Here is a 22,546-nt window from a genome sequence, read left to right on the forward strand (position 1 = left end):
AGTCAGAAAAACCTGGGTGTGAATCATGGTTTCCACATTTATAAGCTATGTGATCTCAGGCAAGTTACTTAACCAGTTTAAGTCTCAGTTTCTTTGTCTACAACCTACAGATGATAGAACTTAGCCATTAGGGTCTTTGTAAGCATCGACACATGCAATGTTTTATTTTATTTTATTTTATTTTATTTTATTTTATTTTATTTTATTTTATTTTATTTTATTTATTTATTTTAAAAAGATTTATTTATTTATTCACGATGGACAGAGAAGAGAGAGAGAGGCAGAGACACAGGAGGAGGGAGAAGCAGGCTCCATGCCGGGAGCCCGACGTGGGACTCGATCCCAGGACTCCAGGATCGCGCCCTGGGCCAAAGGCAGGCGCCAAACTGCTGAGCCACCCAGGGATCCCCCATAAAATGTTTTATAAACAGTACCTGACATGTGGTGAACACTCAATATATTGAAGCTTTTATCACTTCCATCTACCATGGCCAGTACCTGGGCAACAGCTTCCTTCTTGGACTGAGATGGTCACCGTTAAGTCTATTCTTCAAAGAATGGTAAGCATGAACTAAGAGACAATGTAAGTCTGACTCTCTCAAGCCCCTGCCTAAACATTTCAATGCATTTCTGCTGCCTCCAGTATAAAACTAAGCACCACAGCATAATACTCAAAGGCTTCCATGACCTACCCTCTTGGACTTCAGTATCATTTCTTGACCACCCCATCTCACATTTTATGTGCCAGAGAAATTAAATATATCATGCCTTTTCTTTGCCTTTGCTTTCATTTCCTTTGATGACAACATGCTCTTTGCCTGTTTTTATTCCCTCTACCATGAAAACCCTTTCTTTACCTTTCATTTGAGTAAGTTATCATCTTTCTTTTCTTAAAAAAAGATGTTATTTATTTATTCATGAGAGACACAGAGAGAGAGGCAGAGACACAGGCAGAGGGAGGAGCAGGGAGCCTGACTGGGACTAGAGCCTGGGACTCTGGGGTCCGGCCCTGGGCCGAAGGCAGCCGCTCCACCACTGAGCCACCCAGGCGTCCCCAATCATCATCTTTCAAATCTCAGATTGAAAAGTCTTTGAGTCCCTAACAAAATTGAATTAAGTAGCCCCTCTCTGTGTTCCAACAGCACCCTATCGATACTTCTTATTGTTCATTTTTATGAATGGGAGACTGTAATCGACATGATGAAATTAATTTGCATTATAAGCACATTGTACATGGCAGGCACAGTGAAAATGTTCTATTTGCATTGAAAACATAAAATAGTTCTAAATCAAACCAAGAATACTATTAAATTATTAATTATAAAAATTTTTAAAAAGATTTTATTTATTTATTCATGAGAGACGCAGGGAGAGAGAGGCAGAGACACAGGCAGAGGGAGAAGCAGGCTCCACACAGGGAGCCCGATGTGGGACTCTATCCCCACACCTGGGGATCATGACCTGAGCCAAGGGCAGATGCCCAACCGCTGAGCCACCCAGGTGTCCCTATCCATCTGCATTTAAATACATTACCTTTTTTAAAGTTAGTTAGTTTATTTCTTTATGATGTACACAGAGAAAGAGAGAGACAGAGACCCAGGCAGAGGGAGAAGCAGGCTCCAGGCAGGGAGCCCAATGTGGGACTAGAACCCAGGACTCCAGGATCACGCCCTGGGCTGAAGGCAGACGCTCATCTGCTGAGCCCCCCAGGCATCCCAATGCATTACTTTTATATCAGACATTATATAAAAAAGAGTTTTTCACAGGAACTCTCTTTCACCTGCAACTCAAAATATGATTTACTCATGCTATTTTAATTGTATTCAATGTGGTTTCCATTTATATAATTGAAAGAGAAACAAGGACTTAACCCAAAATAACAATGACTCACCAGCAATACTGGGTGTACAGTTCGTAATCGAAGCCACTTGAAAAGTGTCATCCAAAGTTCAGGAGAACACACACCAAATGCTGCTAACATGCATACATAAGGAGTCCAGAGGTATTTCAAGCTAGAAAAGACAAAAGAGACATATGAGATATCCCACGAACATTATTACTATCTCATTTCTCTTTTTTTAGACTCTTATTTTTTTAGGTAACGTCTACACTTAACATGGGGCTTGAACTTAACAACCCCCAAGATCAAGAGCTTCATATTCCACTGATTGAGTCAGCCAAGTGCCCCGATTTCTCTTTTCTGAGTTCTTTCCTACTACTTGTGAAAATACCACTGTTAAGAGTAAATAAAAATCTTAGCTCTAATTTTCAGCATCAAATTGTTATTCATTTCTTAATCAAGACGACACGTGGGTTACTAAAATGAGGATGAAATAAGAGCACTTGATATAGATGAGTTTGTAGTAAAATTGTACTCTTGGGGGACGCCTGGGTGGCTCAGCAGTCGAGTGTCTGCCTTCAGCCCAGGGCATGACCCCGGGGTCCTGGGATCGAGTCCTGCATCGGGCTCCCCACAGGGAGCCTGCTTCTCCCTCTGCCTGTGTCTCTGCCTCTCTCTCTGTGTCTCTCATGAATAAATAAAAGCTTTAAAAATCAATCAATAAATAAAATTGTACTCTTGGAGAGATTAAAACTGGTATATTTTTACAGAAAATGATTTTGCAGAACCTTCAAAAAAACCTTGAAAACCCGGGATCCCTGGGTGGCGCAACGGTTTGGCGCCTGCCTTTGGCCCAGGTCGCGATCCTGGAGACCCGGGATCGAATCCCACATCGGGCTCCTGGTGCATGGAGCCTGCTTCTCCCTCTGCCTGTGTCTCTGCCTCTCTCTCTCTGTCTGTGACTATCATAAATATAAATAAATAAAAAAAAATTAAAAAAAAAAAAAAACCTTGAAAACCCAAGACAGTTCCATTTCTCGTAAGCTAGCCTATAGATATATAGCGTAAGTGTATAGAGATAAATACAAAAGTTTTTTTTTTAAGATTTTATTTATTTATTCATGAGAGACAGAGAGAGAGAAAGAGAGAGAGAGAGGCAGAGGGAGAAGCAGGTTCCATGCAGGGAGCCTGACGTGGGACTCGATCCCGGGTCTCCAAGATCACACCCAAGGCCAAAGGAGGCACTAAACCACTGAGCCACCAGGGCTGCCCTAAATACAAAAGTTTTAACTACAATATGTTGTTTTAGTAGCAAAAAAATTAGAAACCTGGCTGTCCTTCAGTAGGTATTAATAATTATATATGACAACAAAGCAAAATGCCAAATTTCAGGTACCGTTTACTGTTATCCTTTTTGGTTATTTAAAAAAAAATGTAGGAGTACCTTGCTGGTTTGGTCAGTGGAGTATGGGGCTCTTGATCTCAGGGTTTTAAGATGGAGCCCCATGTAGGGCGCAGAGATTACTAAAAAACCAAACTTTATGGGTGCTTGGGCAGTGCAGTTGGTTAAGCATCTGGTTAAGTGTCCAACTCTTGGTTTCAGCTCAGGCCATGGTCTCGGGGTCTTGAGATTGAGTCCTGTGCTCAGTGTGGAGCCTGCTTGAGATTCTCTCTCCCTCTGCCCTTTCCGCTTGTGCATTCCCTCTCTCAAATAAATATTTTTAAAAATTGTTTAAATTAAAAGAATAAATCTCTATAAAAAATGAATACTGACTTGGACTTTAAGAGAAGTAGTCGATGTATACAGAATACATGTTGCTAAGACAAAGGAACTGCATTAGTTTTCTCTGGTCAACTAGTATCTCCTCCTAACTTCCTCATTCCTACTATTCTTCAAGTCAGCCAGAATCAAATGAGAGTCTGGTTTGTAATTCCAGGAGAAACCATTCAGGTTGAATTATACATACATAACATTCCCTGAAACACCAACTTCCTGTTCTAGAGGTTAGACCATTATGTCCAATCCACTGATTTCTCTATATTCATCTCTTCCTTACCATTTCATTGTAATAGTTGCTAATGAACCTTTCTACATTTTAAGTTTATTTATTTTTAGTAATCTCTCAATGTGAGGCTTGAACTTATGACCCCAAGATCAAAAGTCAAATGTTCTTCTGATTGATCCAACCAGGCGCCCTAACATCTCTACCTTTAGACTCTCCTCCAACCAAATGCTAGATTAATCATCTGCAAATGTAATTAATTACATTTTCTGTTAAAAAATCATTAGTGGGGGGGGATCCCTGGGTGGCTCAGTGGTTTGGCGCCTGCCTTTGGCCCAGGGCGCGATCCTGGAGTCCCCGGATCGAGTCCCGCATCGGGCTCCCAGCATGGAGCCTGCTTCTCCCTCTGCCTGTGTCTCTGCCTCTGTATGTGTGTGTGTCTATCATAAATAAATAAATCTTTAGGAAAAAAAAATCATTAGTGGTTCCCCAGAATCTCCTGAAATAAATGAAAACTCATCCAAATGGTTTTTAGGGCCCTCAAGAAACATGGTCTTGGGACGCCTGAGTGGCTCAGCAGTTGAGCACCTGCCTTTGGCTCAGGGCGTGATCCCAGATTCCGGGGTTCAAGTCCCACATCGGGCTCTTTGCAGGGACCCTACTTCTCCCTCTATCTGCATCTCTGCCTCTCTCTCTCTCTGTGTCTCATGAATAAATAAATAAAATCTTTACAAAAAAAGTATGGTCTCGATTCCCCTTTTCAGTTTTTCTCCTGTAACTTTCCTAAATATGATTAGTGTTCTAACAGTGTTTGTAGAACAATCTCAGTGTGTCTGTCCCATAATGTACATAAGTTTCTCCCTCCTGACACAAGCATACCCGTCTAGTGCTACCTTAGACTCTGATTCCCTTTATAGCGAGACTCTTTGAAGTCCACACTTAACTCTCTGCCTTCTACTTCCTGATCATGTACTCCTTTAAAAACTCTTGTAGCTTCTGAGTTGCAACTCTTCCTAGAGTCCCTCCACCACAGTCCCTACTACTACTTATTCAGTTTCCAATTCCCAAATATTTTAGTTTTGGCTCCTCCATCTTCATTGCTACTCACTTCTATTACAATTCTCAACTGGCTTATTTTCCTTTAATCTTGCTTTACTCAATCATTGCTGTCAGACAGACAGATCTTACCAAAAAGCAAATCTGATATCAAATTTCTAAACACTTCATCTGGTCCCTGCTTATTTTTCCAGAGATATTTCCTTTTTTCTTTTTTTTAAGATTTTATTTATTTGAGAGAGCGAGGGAGCTTAAGTGTGGGTGGGGGGAGGAGCAGAGCAAGAAGGAGCAGCAGACTCCCTGCTGAGCAGGGAGCCTGACATGAGGCTCGATCCCAGGACCCCAAGATCATGACCAGTTGCTGAAGGCAGATGCTTAATCAACAGAGCCACCTGGGGGCCCCGAGACATATTTCTCATACTAACTTCACATTCATCTTATACTATTAGTTCCCAAAGAATATTTATTCTGTCTAGATTATTACACACACACACACACACACACACACACAGGCACATAAGAAAACAGCCTGGTCAACCTCTATTTATCTCTGAAGGTTGTCACCCCAGTTAGGAAATCTTCCTTAAACTGACTTCCTCTACCCACCCTCTACAACTGAGGACCTCTCCTCTGAGTGACCAAAGCATCCTTTGTGTATGCCTTTTTCATAGTACTTTACTTTGCTCTAACTCTTGGTTTACTTACCTAGGATAGGAACTCTTTGAAAAAAAGAGTAGGTTTTATATTTCTTTAATCCCTACTATCTACTTAGTAGAGTGCCTGGAATTTCTGAGCAACTATGTATTTTATTTGCATGAACAGGTGATCACAGTATTATAAGCCTACTGAGCAAATCAAAGACACAAGGATGAATGGTTACAATAATGGTGGCAACAACAAAAAGTTCTTCTGCAGAAAGAAATAAAACTGAGAACACAAAGGTGAAAAAAAGGCAAACCATGCATCAAAATTCTAGTATTACCAAGCAATGAAATGAGAATCAAAACATGCACTTAAAATATTCAAGGTTTAATACATTTCTTCATTCGCTTATTAGGCATTATGAAATGCTAACTATTAGAGTGAACCATCATTCTTGCTTCATGTTTCAATAAAGAGCTTCCCAGGGAGCCCGGGTGGCTCAGCGGTTGGGTATCTGCCTTTGGCTCAGGTCTTGATCCTGGGGTCCTGGAATGGAGTCTTGCATCAGACTCCCTACAGGGAGCCTGCTTCTCCCTCTGTCTGTGTCTCTGCCTCTCTCTGTGTGTCTCTCATGAATACATAAAATATTTAAAAATAAAAAAATTAAATAAAAAAAATAAGAGAGTCCTAGTAATCATGGCTTGGGCAGTCTGATAAAGTCTATGAATGCATGGATGCCTTAAAAGAAAATGTTTTAAATGTATAAAATACATAGGCCTACAAAGGAAATCAATTATATTGACATACTGATATCAAATATTAAAAATAAATTCCTATACAGCAGTATTTGTACTTAATACATTAAATGGAGATCTAATAACTGGAACTTTGAAGTTGTGAAGTGTAAAAACAGTACTTCAAAATAAAAAGTTAATAGGAAAATAGCTATGCTATCTGCTGGGGAAAACACCACACGTACTGCTACAAACGAATGTGATTCAGTATCTATATTCATAATTGCTGGAAATTTAACTTGAGGGATGCCTGGCTCAGTGGTTGAGCATCTGCCTTCGGCTCACAGCATGATCCTGGGATCTTGGGATCGAGTCCTGCATCGGACTCCCCGCATGGAGCCTGCTTCTCCCTCTGCCTGTGCCTGTGTCTCTGCCTCTCTCTGTGTGTCTCTCATGAATAAATAAAATCTTTAAAAAAAAAAAAAAGAAATTTAACTTGAGAAATCTTATACTAGGATCAATACTCTTCATCTCTCCCTACTTCCCCTCCTATTCCTTCACCTCAGAACCTTAATGGCTCCTCCTCATGGGAGTGATTTATCTGATTTGTGGGCAAGAGAAAAGACTGAGTGTATCCATCCCAAACATTTCTAGGCCTCCACATTTTGTATCTTCCTTTTGCAAGAAGGGTATAGATAGGTGCATAAACTTCCCAAGGCTCTGCTCTTTCGAAAGGGATGGCCTGAAGTTTGAGGACCAAGCTCAATTTGGGGTGGAAAACAGTAGAGAACTTTTGTCACACATGAGGTGTTCTCCAATGCAACATTTATCAGGATCAGAATCATTCAGATGACCAAATATATTTCTCAGCTCCCAAAACTCTTGGAATTTCCTAACTGATGAAATTGGAAAGGTGGCCCTGGTTGTGTTAATGGTAACTTTTGGAAGGTACCCAAGGCTGGGGCTGGTTGCCAGTGGAGCCAACCATGTGATTAGGGGGTTGTAACTCTCAGTCCTGCCTCAAACCTGTGGGGAGGGAAAAGGATTTGGAGTTTGAATTCAATCACCAACGGTCAATGATTTAATCAACCGTGCCTATATAATGAGGCCTCCATAAAAACGCAAAACGGTTTGGAGAGCTTCCAGGTTGGTGGCCACACAGATACTTGGGAAGAGTGGCATGCCTAAAGAGGTAAGGGGAGCTCCATACCCCTGCCCTATGCATATCTTCCATCTGTTCCACACTGTTCCTGAGTTCTATCCTTTTCTAATAAACTTGGTGCTCTAGTAAATAAAATGTTTCTCTAGGTTCTATGAGCCACTCTAGCAAATTAACTGAACCCAAGGAGAGGGTCCTGGGAACTTCTGATTTATAGCCAATTGGTTAGAAGCACAGGTAACCTAGGTTTGCAACTGGCACCTGAGTGGGGGTAGGGTGGAATCTTACAGGACTGAACCCTTGAACTGTGGAATCTGATGCTATCTCCAGGTGGATAGTGCCAGAATTAAGTCAAATTGTAGGACACTCAGCTGGTGCCTGAACAACGGCTTATTACTGGTGTGGGGAAAGCTCCTCCTAAAATTGAAATCAGGTTTTCAAAATCATTTATACTCCTATGTCTTATTTTACATGAGTCTAAACTTCAAGGAAAAGGGTATCATTGAACTCTTAGCCTCACAGCATTATTTATTCTGTTTCACTCAACAAAGTTGTAATTTTACTTTTGTGTGATTAATGTTTGTTACCTCTATTAGGCCATAAGTCACATAAGGTTAGAGATTGTGTATCCACTTTTGTTCACCACTGTACCTCCAGCACTTAGTACAATGCCTAGCCCTTAGAATACATTCAATATTTTTGAGCAAACGAGTGAACAAGTAAATGTCAGTTCATTATACTATAACAATCTCTGTAAACCCCAGTTAGGTTAAGAAAGTTTATAGATTTTGAGTTTTTATAGTTTCATAAATATATTCTTGAAAGTATCCACTTATTACTACTAAAAAGGATAATTCTTTGTAAAAACAGATCCAATAAAGTCCACTTACCCTTCTATAACCATTGCAAGAGAGCCCAATAAAATAGTGTGAATCACATGATAAATTATTTCTGGCCTTCCTCCAATTCGTCCATCTTCAAGAGTAATGGTTTCTTTCAAGGACTTGCCACTACACAAAGGAAATATGTATTTTACTATTTTGAAAATATGTATTTGAAAAATCAAAGATCTTAAGTTTCTTCATAAAAAAAATATAGGTGGGTCCTTGAAATTTTAAAGTATATGGTTAGTCAAATACCTAACTTACAGATCTATTTTTTTCAAGGTTTTTAGAACCTGAAGACAATGAACTCAGTGAAGACTAAACAGGAAAGTTCAGGAAATACGACAAAAAAGATTTTAGGGGACGCCTGAGTGGCTCAGTTGATTAAGCAGCTGATTTGGTTTCAGCTCAGGTCATGATCTCAGGGTCTTGAGATCGAGCCCCAAGTGGGGCTCCATGCTCAGCAAGGAGTTTGCTTTAGGATTCTCTCTCCCTCTGCCCCTCCCCCTACTCACTATTACCCGGGTTCTGTCTCTCTCTCAAACAAATCTTTAAAAAAAAAAAAAAAAAAAAAAAAAGATTTTTAGGTTCCTTTTCCAAAATCAATTACCACTCAACTAGTGATTACTTTCATCAATATAGTTAAATCATAATTTGAATAGCTAAGTTCTCAAGATTAAAATACTATACACAACCTATTTTTTTAAACATGACAAAAATTTTCTGGAAGTCTTTATAATTTAAAATCACTTATACTACTAGCTTCATTTAAGCTAAATAAAAAAAAATATCCTTACAGTAGGTAAAAATGATTAAATTGGTAGGCAATTTAACTATTACACCTACATTAAATTTGGACATTATATATTTAGATGTAAAAACAAATTTGAATTTTACCAATTTTAACAAAATTGAATATTTTACATGTTGATAATAAGAGAATGGATCTAGAAACTCTAAACCAAATATACAAATATTGGAAAGATATTAAAAATAGTTTACTTTCATAATGTATAAATTAGCAATGTGATTGACTCTCATAGGTACTTACTTAATTCTCCTAAAAATAACTTGCATCATAGAAAGAAAACAAATAATTAACACTAAAATATAAAAAGGTAATAAAGAAGACTGTGTCAATCGCAAAAAAAAATCTTGAGATGGTGCCTGCAGGGATTCTTGACATAGAAGCCAATTCATTGTAAAATTCCTACAGAAAACAAAAAAACAGGAAATTGAAATCATAGATGATATAACCTACTATGTAAGAGTATTTTTTATATCAATGAAAACTAAGCCAAAACAACACATTTCTAAATCTATTCACTTGTAACAGCAAGGCCCTACCTTTTATAAAGATAATATAAATTGCCCTAATAAATGTAAAACATCTGCTTTTTTATTATCCAATAATGTGACCATCTCTAGAACCCAATACGGTTTCAAGGAAATATTACTTTCTATTTTTATCTGGAAGACAAAAAAAATTCAGTCATCCAACCTCCATATCTGCAGTGTCCACTCTGGTAGCTACTAGCTACAATGTGGCTATTAGCTCTTAAAATATAACCAAAGCAAATGGAGATATACTTTTTTTTTTAAAGATTTTTATTTATTTATTCATGAGAGACACACAGAGAAAGAGAGGCAGAGACACAGGCAGAGGGAAAAGCAGGCTCAGTGCAGGAAGCCTGATGTGGGACTCAATCCCGGGACCCCAGGATCATGCCCTGGGCTGAAGGCGGCGCTAAACCGCTGGGCCACCAGGGCTGCCCAAGATATACTTTAAATACAAAATACACTCTTGATTTCAAACATAAAAAAGAATGAAAAGGACTACAAAACACAAAATAGCTCACTAATAATTTTTATACTGTTTACTTTTTTTTTTAATTTTTATTTTATTTATGATAGTCACACAGAGAGAGAGAGAGAGAGGCAGAGACAGGCAGAAGGAGAAGCAGGCTCCATGCACCAGGAGCCCGACATGGGATTCGATCCCGGGTCTCCAGGATCACGCCCTGGGCCAAAGGCATGCGCCAAACCACTGCGCCACCCAGGGATTCCTATACTGTTTACATTTTAAAATAAGATTTTAATAATCAGGGATGCATGGGTAGCTCAGTGGTTGAGTGTCTGCCTTCAGCTCAGGTTGTGATCATGGAGTCCTGGGATTGAGTCCTGCATCAGGCTCCCCATAGGGAGCCTGCTTCTCCATCTGCCTGTCTCTCTGCCTCTTTCTCCAGGTCTCTCATGAATAAACAAATAAAATATTTTTAAAAATCTTAATAGATAAAATAAAATGTATTATTATTAAAATTAAATTCCCTTGTTTCTTTCTTTTTTTTTTTTTTAAAGAATGTGGCTTTTTAAAATGTGGCTACTAGAAAATTGCATATGGGACTCATATTATTACTGGATAGTACTGTTTTATATGGATAAAAGTAATTCAACTAGGACACATTTTAAAAAGAACAGTCTAATTACTAAGACAGAAATCATAAAATTTGAAACAAACATTTTGAGCTATAAGAATATGGATACACTTTTTTTGACCCAAAGCTAAATATGATCAACAAGACTCCTACTTATATGCAGTTTTATCTGCATTCTCACACCTGATCCATCTGTAACCTCCATCTTATCCTCAATCCCTAGCCCTGGAAATGAATGTAAGAGATGGAGTGATCTTCAGGAGAGCTCTTGGGTGGACTAAGAATGCCTGCTTTCCAAATCACTGGGTGAAAGTTTTACAATGTGTCAAGCAGTAATACAGCTGTATCAAAGAGGCTGCCATCAAAATGTTTTGTATGTATGATTATATGATGAATCACATCTTTCTTGTCTACCTATTAAAGTTACTAATGCTATAAAATCCATTTCAAATCTGGGGTGCCTGGATGGTGCCTAGTGTTTGCCTTTGGCTCAGGTTGTGATCCCAGGGTCCTGGGCTGAGTCTGCCTCTCTCATGAATGAATAAATAAAATCTTTAAAAAAAAAATCCATTTCATTTTTTTTATTTTAAAAGGTTTTTATTTATTCACAAGAGAGAGAGAGAGATACACAGGCAGAAGCAAGCTCCCCGCAGGAACCTGATGTGGGACTCGATCCCAGACCCTGGGATCATGCCCTGAGTCCAAGGCAGACGCTCAATTGCTGAGCCACCCAGGCATTCCAAAAGATCCGTTTCAAATCTCAATTTAATGAATATTCTTCTCCATATCTCAGTCTCAAATCTTTCTTTCCCTATATCCCCATGGCACTTTATTTTTCTCTTCTAGTGCTTAATACAATTTGCTAGTTTAAGATTATAGTCATTTTTTTATCTCTCACAATACCTGGCCCAGTATTCTGAACATCCAATAAAAACTAATTAACATTTCTTTAGTGGTTCTTGAGAGTCTGTCTCAACAGAAATGTTCCCTGAAATTCTGATGAACTACAAATCCTAGTATCTAGTTGGCACATTTGAGCATAAGGTTTTTACTATTTATACCACTCATGTCATTATCTATATAAAAACCATATAATGAGATGTCAATATTCTCAAGGACAGACATCATGTCTTAGTCTTAAAACACCTAGTGTATTACTCTGTCAAGTAAATCTAGTACCTGATGTGTTGAGCAAAGGGGCCCTACATAACATAAACTAAGAAATGTTAGACAAAAGCAGCCCTTTATTCTACGTGCATTCTAGAGTCTTTTGGGGGTAAAGATAAAGTCAGGGGAAAGGCCAGTCAATTATGGAGATCAGTAACCAATTTTTCCTTGCCTGTATATACAGGCCTATATATACACCTGAAAAAGACATGGTCCCTGCCCTTATGGAGCATGTGACTTCTTAAGGGATCCTTTAACTTTAGTAGATATCCATATATGACTTACACTTTAGAAGATTTCTCCAGTGTTTAACACTTGTTAATTGTAATACATCGTAACAACTTAAATGTTTATTTTTTTTTAAATTTATTTATGATAGTCACAGAGAGAGAGAGAGAGGCAGAGACACAGGCGGAGGGAGAAGCAGGCTCCATGCATCGGGAGCCTGATGTGGGATTCGATCCCGGGTCTCCAGGATCGCGCCCTGGGCCAAAGGCAGGCGCCAAACCGCTGCGCCACCCAGGGATCCCCATCGTAACAACTTAAATACGTATTTTCTGTTATGCAAGTGGACATTATTAGTACATAAGTCATTTATTTCACTTTAGATTTAAAAAATGCATTTTACTAACAAAAGGCACACCATTACTCTTGAATTTAAAGTCAGCTTCTGATCTAATCCACTATTATGATCCCACGTACAGTCTTTACTATGAAATAAGTATGTGACTGCCTACCTTTTTTCAGTTTTTAAAGATTTTTATTTATTTATTCATGAGGGAGAGAGAGAGAGAGAGAGAGAGAGAGAGAGGCAGAGACAAAGGCAGAGGGAGAAGCAGGCTCCATGCAGGGAGCCCGATGTGGGACTCGATCCCAGGTCTCCAGGATCAGGCCCTGGGCTAAAGGCTTCGCTTAAACTGCTGAGCCACCTGGGCTGCCCTGCCTACCCCTTTTTAATGCAAGCATTTTGCTGATGTAGTAGTTAAAATTACATTGTTTTTTTTTTTTTAATTCATTTTAAATCTTTAATTTATTCTGACTTTAGATTATATCACTGTTCCACATCAAAGGAGAAAATGGCCACCAAACACTGTGATGGTATTAAGGCTGAAGTACATCTAATTTATAAAACATCTAAATGAGATTTTTTTAATGAGAAAAAATATTGTTCTATTTCTTCTAGATATTACACTATTCCAAATTATTTATTTTCTAAGTGTTAATTAGGTGTCTACTACTCCTTGGATTATTTCTGCTCTTTATGTCCTAAGTGATACAGAGTTAGGTAAAATTTTATATAATCTAAAACTTACTTAGTCATATTTAGTCCAAATTTTACTTCAAGGAATTTCAGCATGTGCCCATTTTCTTTGTGTGGGACGAACATCTGTAAGAAAAAACACTAGTTACAACAAAGAACTATTACAGCTGTGCTCACAGCAATATGTTTCTGTCTAGAAATAGAAAACACAGCAAGACTATAAAATAAAAAATATAAATTAAAAATGAATTAGATAATACATGGTGTAACTATGAAACACGGAGACTTACTGACCTAAGTCAGTAATATTACTTTATAGTTAATCATAAATCCTAACAGGGTAGTAAGATTTCCACTTATCTTACGACTTAAATAACTTACCTACTCTTTTCAAAACTTTTACTCATCTCAATTTATTATATTACTTAATGTTAGTTAAATGGGTAACAATGACATTTTCAATTAAATGGAAAATAAAATGTACCTTTTAAGTATATCTAGAAAAGAATTAGAATCCTAATTTCTCCTGTGAATATGATGGTGATCAACTCAAAATTTTACCGTACAAACTCTATTATCTCATTAGTCTCATTAAAATTTAGCCCAATATATTTCTTTTAAGATTTTCTATTTATTAATTTGAGATAGAGAGAGTGAGAGAGAGAGAGAGAGCATGAGCAGGGGAAGAAGCAAAGGCAAAGGGAGAAGCAGGCTCGGTGAGGAGGAGCCTGAAGTGAGGCTCAATCTCACAACTTAGAGATCATGAACTGAGCTGAGCTGAAGGTAGATACTTAACCATCTGAGCCGCCCGGTGCCCCTAGCCCAGTTATTTCATTATTCAACTTGCTTTACTACATGAATCTCACACGCCGAGTTATTTACCTTCATTATAATATTCAGTATCACTGTCAGAATACACACCAAGTAAAAGTTAATCACTTTCATTATTTTAGCTATAAAAGTTCCTTTCTTCACATTCAGCTGTGGGGAAAAAAATCATGAACAAAGAAGTGAGGTATGATAAATTAGCAATTAAAAAACTTATCTCAAGAATGATAAAAAGGTAATTCTCATTACCTGAAGGCACTTAGCAAGCATTAAGGCTACTACTAAACTTAATAAAGGAGACACCAATAAAGCTGAATTCTCAAACTGCAGTAAATATCCCAGAAACAGAGAAAATATATAGATTTTATAAACTTCATGAACCTGTTGGGACAAAAGATGAATGAGAATAAAATTAATTTTATTGTACATTTTTTCATTAGTTTTGTTTAGAATAGATTTGACTCCAATTATAAAATAAATGCTCAAATAAAATAAAATAAAATAAAATAAAATAAATGCTCTATTATAATTTAGGACAGTATCCTACAAATGTTCAATCTGTATCTTTAATATTATGGCATATAATAAATGTATTACTTAGAAATAATTCTCATAAACGAAGTGAAAAGCTTTAAACCCACGGACATCTAAGGCCAGACTAAAACAAACTGCTTTCTTCCCAGGCTCTGACTTCATTTCACTTTGCTTACAAGATAAGGGCATTATATTTGATAAATTATTCTTTATGTTAAATTCTCTCTACTCAATTAACCTAAACGTTTGTATTCATCAGGATTCTGGAGCATCTAAATATACAGGATTAAGAAGAGAAAGAGCAAGAAGATTCCCAAATTTTTGGCTTGGGCAATATATCAAATACTTAATAAACGTTTATAAGTAAAAGAAAGATAAAAGAGGGGCAAAAAAGAAAAAGATAAAGAAAGGAACCAATGCTGTATGGGAATCTTTAACTACTGCTAGCAGGTATATAAACTGCTGTAACCATTCTGGACAAAGTCTTGGTACTTAGGGTAAATATGCACATAACCTTTGACTTGTAATTCCACTATGAGGTATATACTCTAGAGAAATCTTGCAGTTATGTGCCAGTAAAGATGTTTACAGCAGCACTTATCAAATGGACAATAAACTGGAAAAAATGAAATGTCCATTAACAAAATGTATAAATAAATAAAAATGAACAAAATAGCTCTGTACATCATCATGGATGAATCTCAAAAGCATATCAGAAGGACTTCTGGGTATTCCAATGTTCCATTTCTTGGCCTGGATGGTCAAATACTCATATTTTATCCTATAGAATATATGTATAATAAATATACTCTTCTGTGCATGTTGTGTATTTCACTTTTCTTTTTTAAAGAAATAGAAAGGGGGACGCCTGAGTGGCTCAGCGGTTTAGTGCCTGCCTTCAGCCCAGAGCATGAACCCTGGGTCCTGGGATCGAGTCCCACATCGGGCTCCCTGCATGGAGCCTGCTTCTCCCTCTGCCTGTGTCTCTGCCTCTTTCTGTGTGTCTCTCATGAATAAAAAAAATAAAATATTAAAAAAAAAAAGAAATAGGGAAGGAGCAATGGCTAGAAATGGAGCAGAAGCACAGATGACTCTGGCTAAGCAGATATTTATTTATTTATTTATTTGTTTGTTTGTTTGTTTGTTTGTTTATTTATTTTTAAGTAGATCTTTAAAAGGAATTTCAAAGTGCTTCTAAAAGGGCTGGGAAAAAAATAAATAAATAAAAGGGCTGGGTGAATGAGTTTAGCAATCTTTTGAGTAGAAATAGAAGTCAAAGCCTATTAAAACATTTCAAAATAAAGCTTAAAAGCTAAATGATCTTAAGATACAACACTGTAAGGGCATTTATTCTCTGAATTTAAAAATAACAATTTCAAAATTCAAAATACCTTGTCGCTCTGCTCCAGTGAAAAACTATCTAGCAAGAACAGAGATATTGCTTGAAGAAATAAGAGATAGTGGCTGTACTCCCACATCATCATAAATGTGTAAGTTGAAGCACTCATCAACAAGTAGCAAAACCTCTAGGGAAAACAACAGAAAGAAACTAAGTATCAGTAGGTTTATTAATATAAGAATCTAGGAGGTTGTTACCTCAAAGTTACAGCTCTGTTACTGGTTCTTCTTTAAGCTATATAATTCTAGAAACTTTGTTTTTAAGTCAAATAATTATGAAATCCTTAAATAAACAGTAAGATCTTAAATAAAGCACACAGACAGAAATCAACCACTTGTCCTTCAAAGTTTGACATCATATTGAGAATTTCACGATGACAAAGGGAAAAAATTTAGTACACTTTCCTTTCATCTCAGGTGAAGTAATAAATATAAGAAAATGGTAGCTTTTGCTAGACTTGGCTGACTGGCTTTTGTTATTGTGAAAGTAACTCCATTCACCCTAGAAAATATTTTCATTTCTGTGTTGCTCCATATTTCTCTAAGAATTTCCATCTAAATAGTCTGTTTATGTCTCAGCCTATTATGGAGTCGATGGAAAAAAGTCCATTGCTTTTTTTATTGCTTCTCAGCAAAAGTGTGCCCTTATCTTTCCCCAGTGTGTATACTGTCAACCATATAAAACTCTCTTTTCCTTGCTAGGGTACTAAACATGAGGATTTTTGCCTTTGCCTGAAAAATACCTGGCTAAAATCATTTCCGTCCTTCCAAATGTCAGCTTTCAAGTGATCCCTTAGTAAGAGGCCAAATCTGACAAATCCACTGCTCTTTAGCATATTTCGAACAACCTCCAGGGAGTACATTTTTGTTCTCAATTTCTCCACCAGCCATGATTTCAAATGACTTTACTCTGATAACAGCAAAGAAGAAGTGCAATAAGGGTCTAGTCAAGAAACCTAAGATAACAAGTGTGCTCTCTAAAACTTAATTTTTCAGACTCAGCTGACTATACTGAATGATAAATTTCAGAGTCAGAAACACCTCACTCAGGCCATCAGCAGATACAGGGATTTTCCAGCACTCTGAATAAGAGAATGTAAGAGAAGAATACCAGCTGCAAGGCCCAGAAGAGCTCAGCACTGATAGAATATAGAAGCTTCTGCTCTTCTTATCACCACAGCTATAAGAAAAAGTGTTCTGGCAACTTCTAATGTGGAACAACCAGAACTGTAATAACAAGGCCTGAAACCATCATCCCCAGAGAAACCAGTTCCAGAAATCAATGAAGGCTCAGATCTAGATCCAGCCTATTTAATCTACTGGACACGTGGATATTACTTCAAGGATACTAGGAAAAAGCTATAATATAATGAAGCAAATTGCTAATTCCAAGGGTTTATTCTCAAACTACTCTAAAGAACATGCAGTGAAATGAGATAGAAATATATATTAAACATAATCTGGACAATTAGCTATGTTTTTCCTTTCTCTGAACATTTTCAAAATTCTGTGCACTCTTATCTACCTCCTTACCTTGCACATTTCATGTTCAACTATGCCTTTATTGTGAACTATTTTATACATATTACTTGACACATTAAATGCATTTCAGTAATCAACCACAGATGTCTCTAGATGGCTTCAGATATTTGCACAAAAGATCTGAGCTTCGATAATCCTGATGTGACTGGTACTATAAGATCTAAATATGTAATTAAAATATACATATTGCTGTAATACTACTCAGCAATGAAATGAGCAAACTATTGATACAAGGCAACAACTTAGATGGATGTCAAGGGTATTAGGCTAAATGACAAGTCCGTCATAAAGGATAACATACTATATAATTCCACTTCCAAATCTTCAAAATTATACAATCTTTCAAAATTACAAAATCACAGTGATAGAGAACAGAGCAGTGGTTGCCAGAAAACAGAAAATATGCAGTGCTACCATGAAAGTTAACACTGCTGTCATTTGTAGTCACTCTGTAGCTTCACTAGTATTTCCTTAACTTGCAATGACTAAAAGCTAGTACAGGAAAGAAATGGAAAAATGAGAGATTATCAAAATAGTATGTTTTTCTAAAATAATAATATGTTCTTAAATATTTATCAAGTGCCTGCACTGAAATATCACATCTCCTTTCTCCTAAAAATAATTTACCATCTGATATCAGACTAGACTAACAGTGTTATATAACAGACTACCTAAATACATCTTTTATTATGTAGTAATTAGGCTTCACTCAATATAACTGTTAATATGATTAAGTTTAAAACTTTACACATTTGCAATATATCAATATTAACTGTGACAATTAAATTTGTATCTTACCTCTCCATAAGTATTTAAGTTGCTTTTTAAATAGCCTGTAAGTGCAGCAATTTGGCATGCGAAATATGGTAGTGCCCAGTTTTCTCTTAAAGGAATGGAGTATTCAATTCTTGTTGTATCTACCCTAAAGTAAACCACAAATGAACAGCAAAATAGCAAGACTTTACATTTGTGTAACACTATACTTTTCAAAGCACTTACACATACATCTCATTGTTTTCTCTACCAATCCTGTGAGGTAGGCATAGATGGAACCACTACTGTCTATACAGCATCTTGGAGCAACTTAAGCATCTCATCCAGCTCCCCTTACCTCCCTTCCAGGAAGGCTTAGTGCTGCTACGTACTCCTTGGTGAACAGACGGGCCTCTGTGAAAACTTGAAAAAGGTATGCCTACTCTGAGCAGAAGACACCTCATATGAAAGGACACAGCTTGTTGCAGAGGACATGGGATTCAGGTCCCATTCTCACTTCCCTTAAAGAGATGGCTACACTTCTCTAGAGGACAATCTGCATTAGATAGTTAGCAGGCCTGACAGACCCAGGGTTCTTATCCTCCCTTAAAAAATATGAAGCTCAGAGAGGTGATGTGACTTAAACAAGGTCATAGAGCAACTGGGATTAAATGCCTATGTTCTAATATCTAGTTTAATAATCTTTTCAATCAGCAGATTAGGGACGCTTGGGTGGCTCAGTGGTTTAGTACCTGCCTTCAGCTCAGGGGTGTGATCCCAGGGTCCTGGGATCGAGTCCTGCATCGGGCTTCCTGCATGGAGCCTGCTGCTCCCTCTTGTCTGTGTTGTCTCTGCCTCTCTCTCTGTGTCTTTCATGAATAAATAAATAAAATCTTTAAAAATATATCCGCAGGTTACCTGGAATTACCATTACTGTAGTCCTTCATGTGATATACCCAGAAACCTTAAAAAATTCCCACAATCACAAATACATAATGTCTTTCCAGGTTCTTCCTAAGTTTCTCAATTTGCACAGACAGAAACTTGTCTCCTACACATATTCTCACACCTCAAGAAGACTATCTTTCCAACAATCGTTAAATTTGAAACTCATACACTCCATGACTTTTTTCCATGCAGAAACAAAGATGCTGCTGCTTTAAAAATTTTATGAAAATTGGGCACCTGGGAGGCTCAGTAGTTGACTGTCTGCCTTTGGCTCAGGTTGTGATCCTAGAGTCCTGGGATTGAGTCCCACAATGGGCTCCCTATGGGGAGCCTGCTTCTCCCTCTGCCTGTGTCTCTGCCTCTCTCACTGTGTCCCTTGTGAATAAGTGAATAGAATCTTTTTTAAAAAAATTATGAAAATTGCTGTATAACTCTCCTAAATAATGGTGATTAATATATTTGCATGTAACTTAGTTCAATCTAATTATGGTATAGGATACTACTTAGCAATGAAAAGGAATGAACTATTGATATGCCCAACATACAAGAACCTCAAAATAATTATGCTGAGTGAAAAAGAAAAACAAAACAAAAAAGTATGTGCTGTATGATTCCATTATATAAAATACCAGAAAATGCAAACTAATTTATAATGACAGAAAGTAGATCACTGATTTTCTGGGTACAGTGCAATAGTTGGTAGAGGTATGGGGTAAGAGGAGGAAAGAAGGAAGCATTACCAGGGGGGCGCAAAGAAACTTTTGGGGGTGATAGATATGTTTATTACATTGATTTTGTTGATGGTTTCATGAGTTTTATCTAAATGCCTGAATTGATCAAATTGTGCATTTTAAATATGTAAATTATATGTCAGTCATACCTCAATTAAAACTTAAAAAGTATTACAAGAAAACTTATCTTCTATGAATGTATATATGTTTGAATACATATATATGAAAAAGGATTGTACATGAACATCAAATAAAAGCTGTAAAGAACTTAGCAGTGTGTAAGTCTACAACCTAGTAAATATTAGATCTTGGTTCTTATATATATATATATTACCATAATGAAGTACTTTTCACCTAACTATATATTAGGAGCATTTTTCCATTACATATGTATCAATAAATACACTTCAAGAATATTTAATGGTCATGACACATCATTATATAGATTTATCATAATCTAACCAATTTCTATTGTTATATACTTATATTGTTTGATATTATCTTTTACAAAGATTTTTTAAACATGAACCAATGTTGACAGCTATTTCTGCCCATAGGTCAAGTACCCTGCTTTCATAAAAAATGCCTTTTGCACCAGAAACAACAAACTTGAACCAATGTTTCTGTATAGTAATCATTTGTTTCACTATTTACTTTTAAATACTAATCCATTTGGAATTTTAGTATCTGTGCAATAAGATTTCTTTTCCAGATGATTGTTCCAATACCATTAATTGAACATCATATATTCTAAAGACCATCTATTTTCATATAATATTATCCCTGAAAAATTATAAAAGTTAACTCTCTAAAGACAAATGAGAAAGTCATGGGTCATAAGGCAGGAAATGGGGGAGGAAGGAGAAGATATCTGTACTCCATTCAGGACTCTACCAGCTACTCCATCAGCCCAGAATTGGAAGCTGGACCCAGCACTCACCTTTCTCAAGGTTCACTCACTATCCTTGCCCAAGTCACAGATTAGGGCAATGAATCTTTAAAACTGCACTGCAGGGCAGCCCGGGTGGCTCAGTGGTTTAGCGCCTGCCTTGGGCCCAGGGCGCGATCCTGAAGACCCAGCATCGAGTCCCACGTCAGGCTCCCTGCATGGAGCCTGCTTCTCCCTCTGCCTGTGTCTCTGCCTCTCTCTCTCTCTGCCTGTGTGTGTGTGTCTCTCATGAATAAATAAAATCTTTAAAAAAACAAAAAAAAAACACAAAAAAATGCACTGCAGAAGGAAGTCATTGCAACACAAACTGAGTAAGATCTCCGCCAGTTATTCTCTTCACCTGGACAGGCCACCCCATTGTTATCTTCTTGAACACCTGAGCTACTCTCGCTTGCCCTCACCATGCTTAGTGGTTGTGAAGAACAGAAGGCTAACAGTAGGAAGTGACAAAATCAAATGAGACCTATTTTTTCTTCCCAGTGGCAGAGTCTATCAGCAACACAAACCAGCAGCTCATTTTTTTTTTAAGATTTTATTTACTTATTCATTCATGAGAGACAGAGAGAGAAGCAGGCTCCATGCAGGGAGCCTGACGTGGGACTCTATCTCGGGTCTCCAGGTTCACACCCCAGGCTGAAGGCGGCACTAAACCACTGAGCCACCTGGGCTGCCCCGAGCAGTTCAAAATAACTATTTAAATCACCTAGGGTTCATAGGCCCATAGATATATTCACAGAGATTAGCAAGCTCTGAGTTTGATTTTGAGTTTTCCTTTTTTTTTTCAAAGTAATCTCTACACCCAATGTGGGGCCTGAACTCATGATCTCAAGGATCAAGAGTCACAGCCTCTACCGACTGAGCCAGCAAGGAACCCCCAGAGTTTTCATTTTAGACACATCATAGTATAAGCATAACTGAGATCATCTAGGTGACCATCTTGTAATCCACTATTACCAAAGATTTCAGTGCTCACTTCCAATCTAGTTGGTGGGAAGTCCAGGTGGCTCAGCAGTTGAGTACCTGCCTTTGGCCCAGGGCATGATCCCAGAGTCCCGGGATTGAGTCCCGCATTGGGCTCCTTGCGTGGAGCCTGCTTCTCCCTCTGCCTGTGTCTCTGCCTCTCTGTCATGAATAAATAAAATCTTAAAAAAAAAAAAATCTAGTTGGTGGGCACCTGGGTGGCTCAGTTAGTTAAGCATCTGCCTTTGGCTCAGTTCATGGTCCTGGGGTCAGGCTCCATGTTTGCAGGAAGTCTGCTTCTCTGTCTCCCTCTACCCCTCTCCCTGCATGTGCTCTCTATCTTTCTCTCTCTCAAATAAATAAATTAAAAAAAAAGAAACAATCTAATTGGCAACATAGGACTACTTCAATCGGCTTGAGTTAATTGGAAAAAATAGAGATGATTCTAAGACCAAATGATGTACTGCCAAATAAAAACAAAATGATATCCTGATCACTGTAATAAAAAAAAAAGATTTCATAGTGGACTGAAGAAAGCAACATGATGAAATGAGTCATCTCACAGTACCCACCTGTGTGGGTTTGCCACACTCAAAAGAACCTGCTGGCATGGTACCTTATTTACGCTAATAATAGAAATCTGGTTTTAGCAAAATATCATTTTTCACATTAAATTCATCTTTTCAGTAACTATTTTGTTGGTTTTTTTTTTTTAAAGATTT

General features: G+C 37.5%; 1 protein-coding gene across 6 annotated transcripts in view; it reads right to left on the bottom strand.

Moving 5' to 3' along the window:
- Positions 1-22,546, bottom strand: part of DPY19L4 (dpy-19 like 4) — a 60,444-nt gene that overhangs the window by 20,008 nt on the left and 17,890 nt on the right. For all 6 annotated transcript variants that reach the window (XM_041768990.1, XM_041768992.1, XM_041768993.1 and 3 more), the window contains 8 exons: positions 18,282-18,405; positions 15,935-16,069; positions 14,259-14,390; positions 14,064-14,162; positions 13,234-13,307; positions 9,370-9,528; positions 8,325-8,444; positions 1,892-2,012 (listed from right to left, as the gene is read on the bottom strand). In XM_041768990.1, the coding sequence (XP_041624924.1) occupies positions 1,892-2,012; positions 8,325-8,444; positions 9,370-9,528; positions 13,234-13,307; positions 14,064-14,162; positions 14,259-14,390; positions 15,935-16,069; positions 18,282-18,405 (964 nt within the window). The remainder of the gene's footprint in view (positions 1-1,891; positions 2,013-8,324; positions 8,445-9,369; positions 9,529-13,233; positions 13,308-14,063; positions 14,163-14,258; positions 14,391-15,934; positions 16,070-18,281; positions 18,406-22,546) is intronic.

This window comes from Vulpes lagopus, chromosome 9 (genome assembly GCF_018345385.1).
Source record: "Vulpes lagopus strain Blue_001 chromosome 9, ASM1834538v1, whole genome shotgun sequence".
NCBI classification, from domain to species: domain Eukaryota; kingdom Metazoa; phylum Chordata; class Mammalia; order Carnivora; family Canidae; genus Vulpes; species Vulpes lagopus.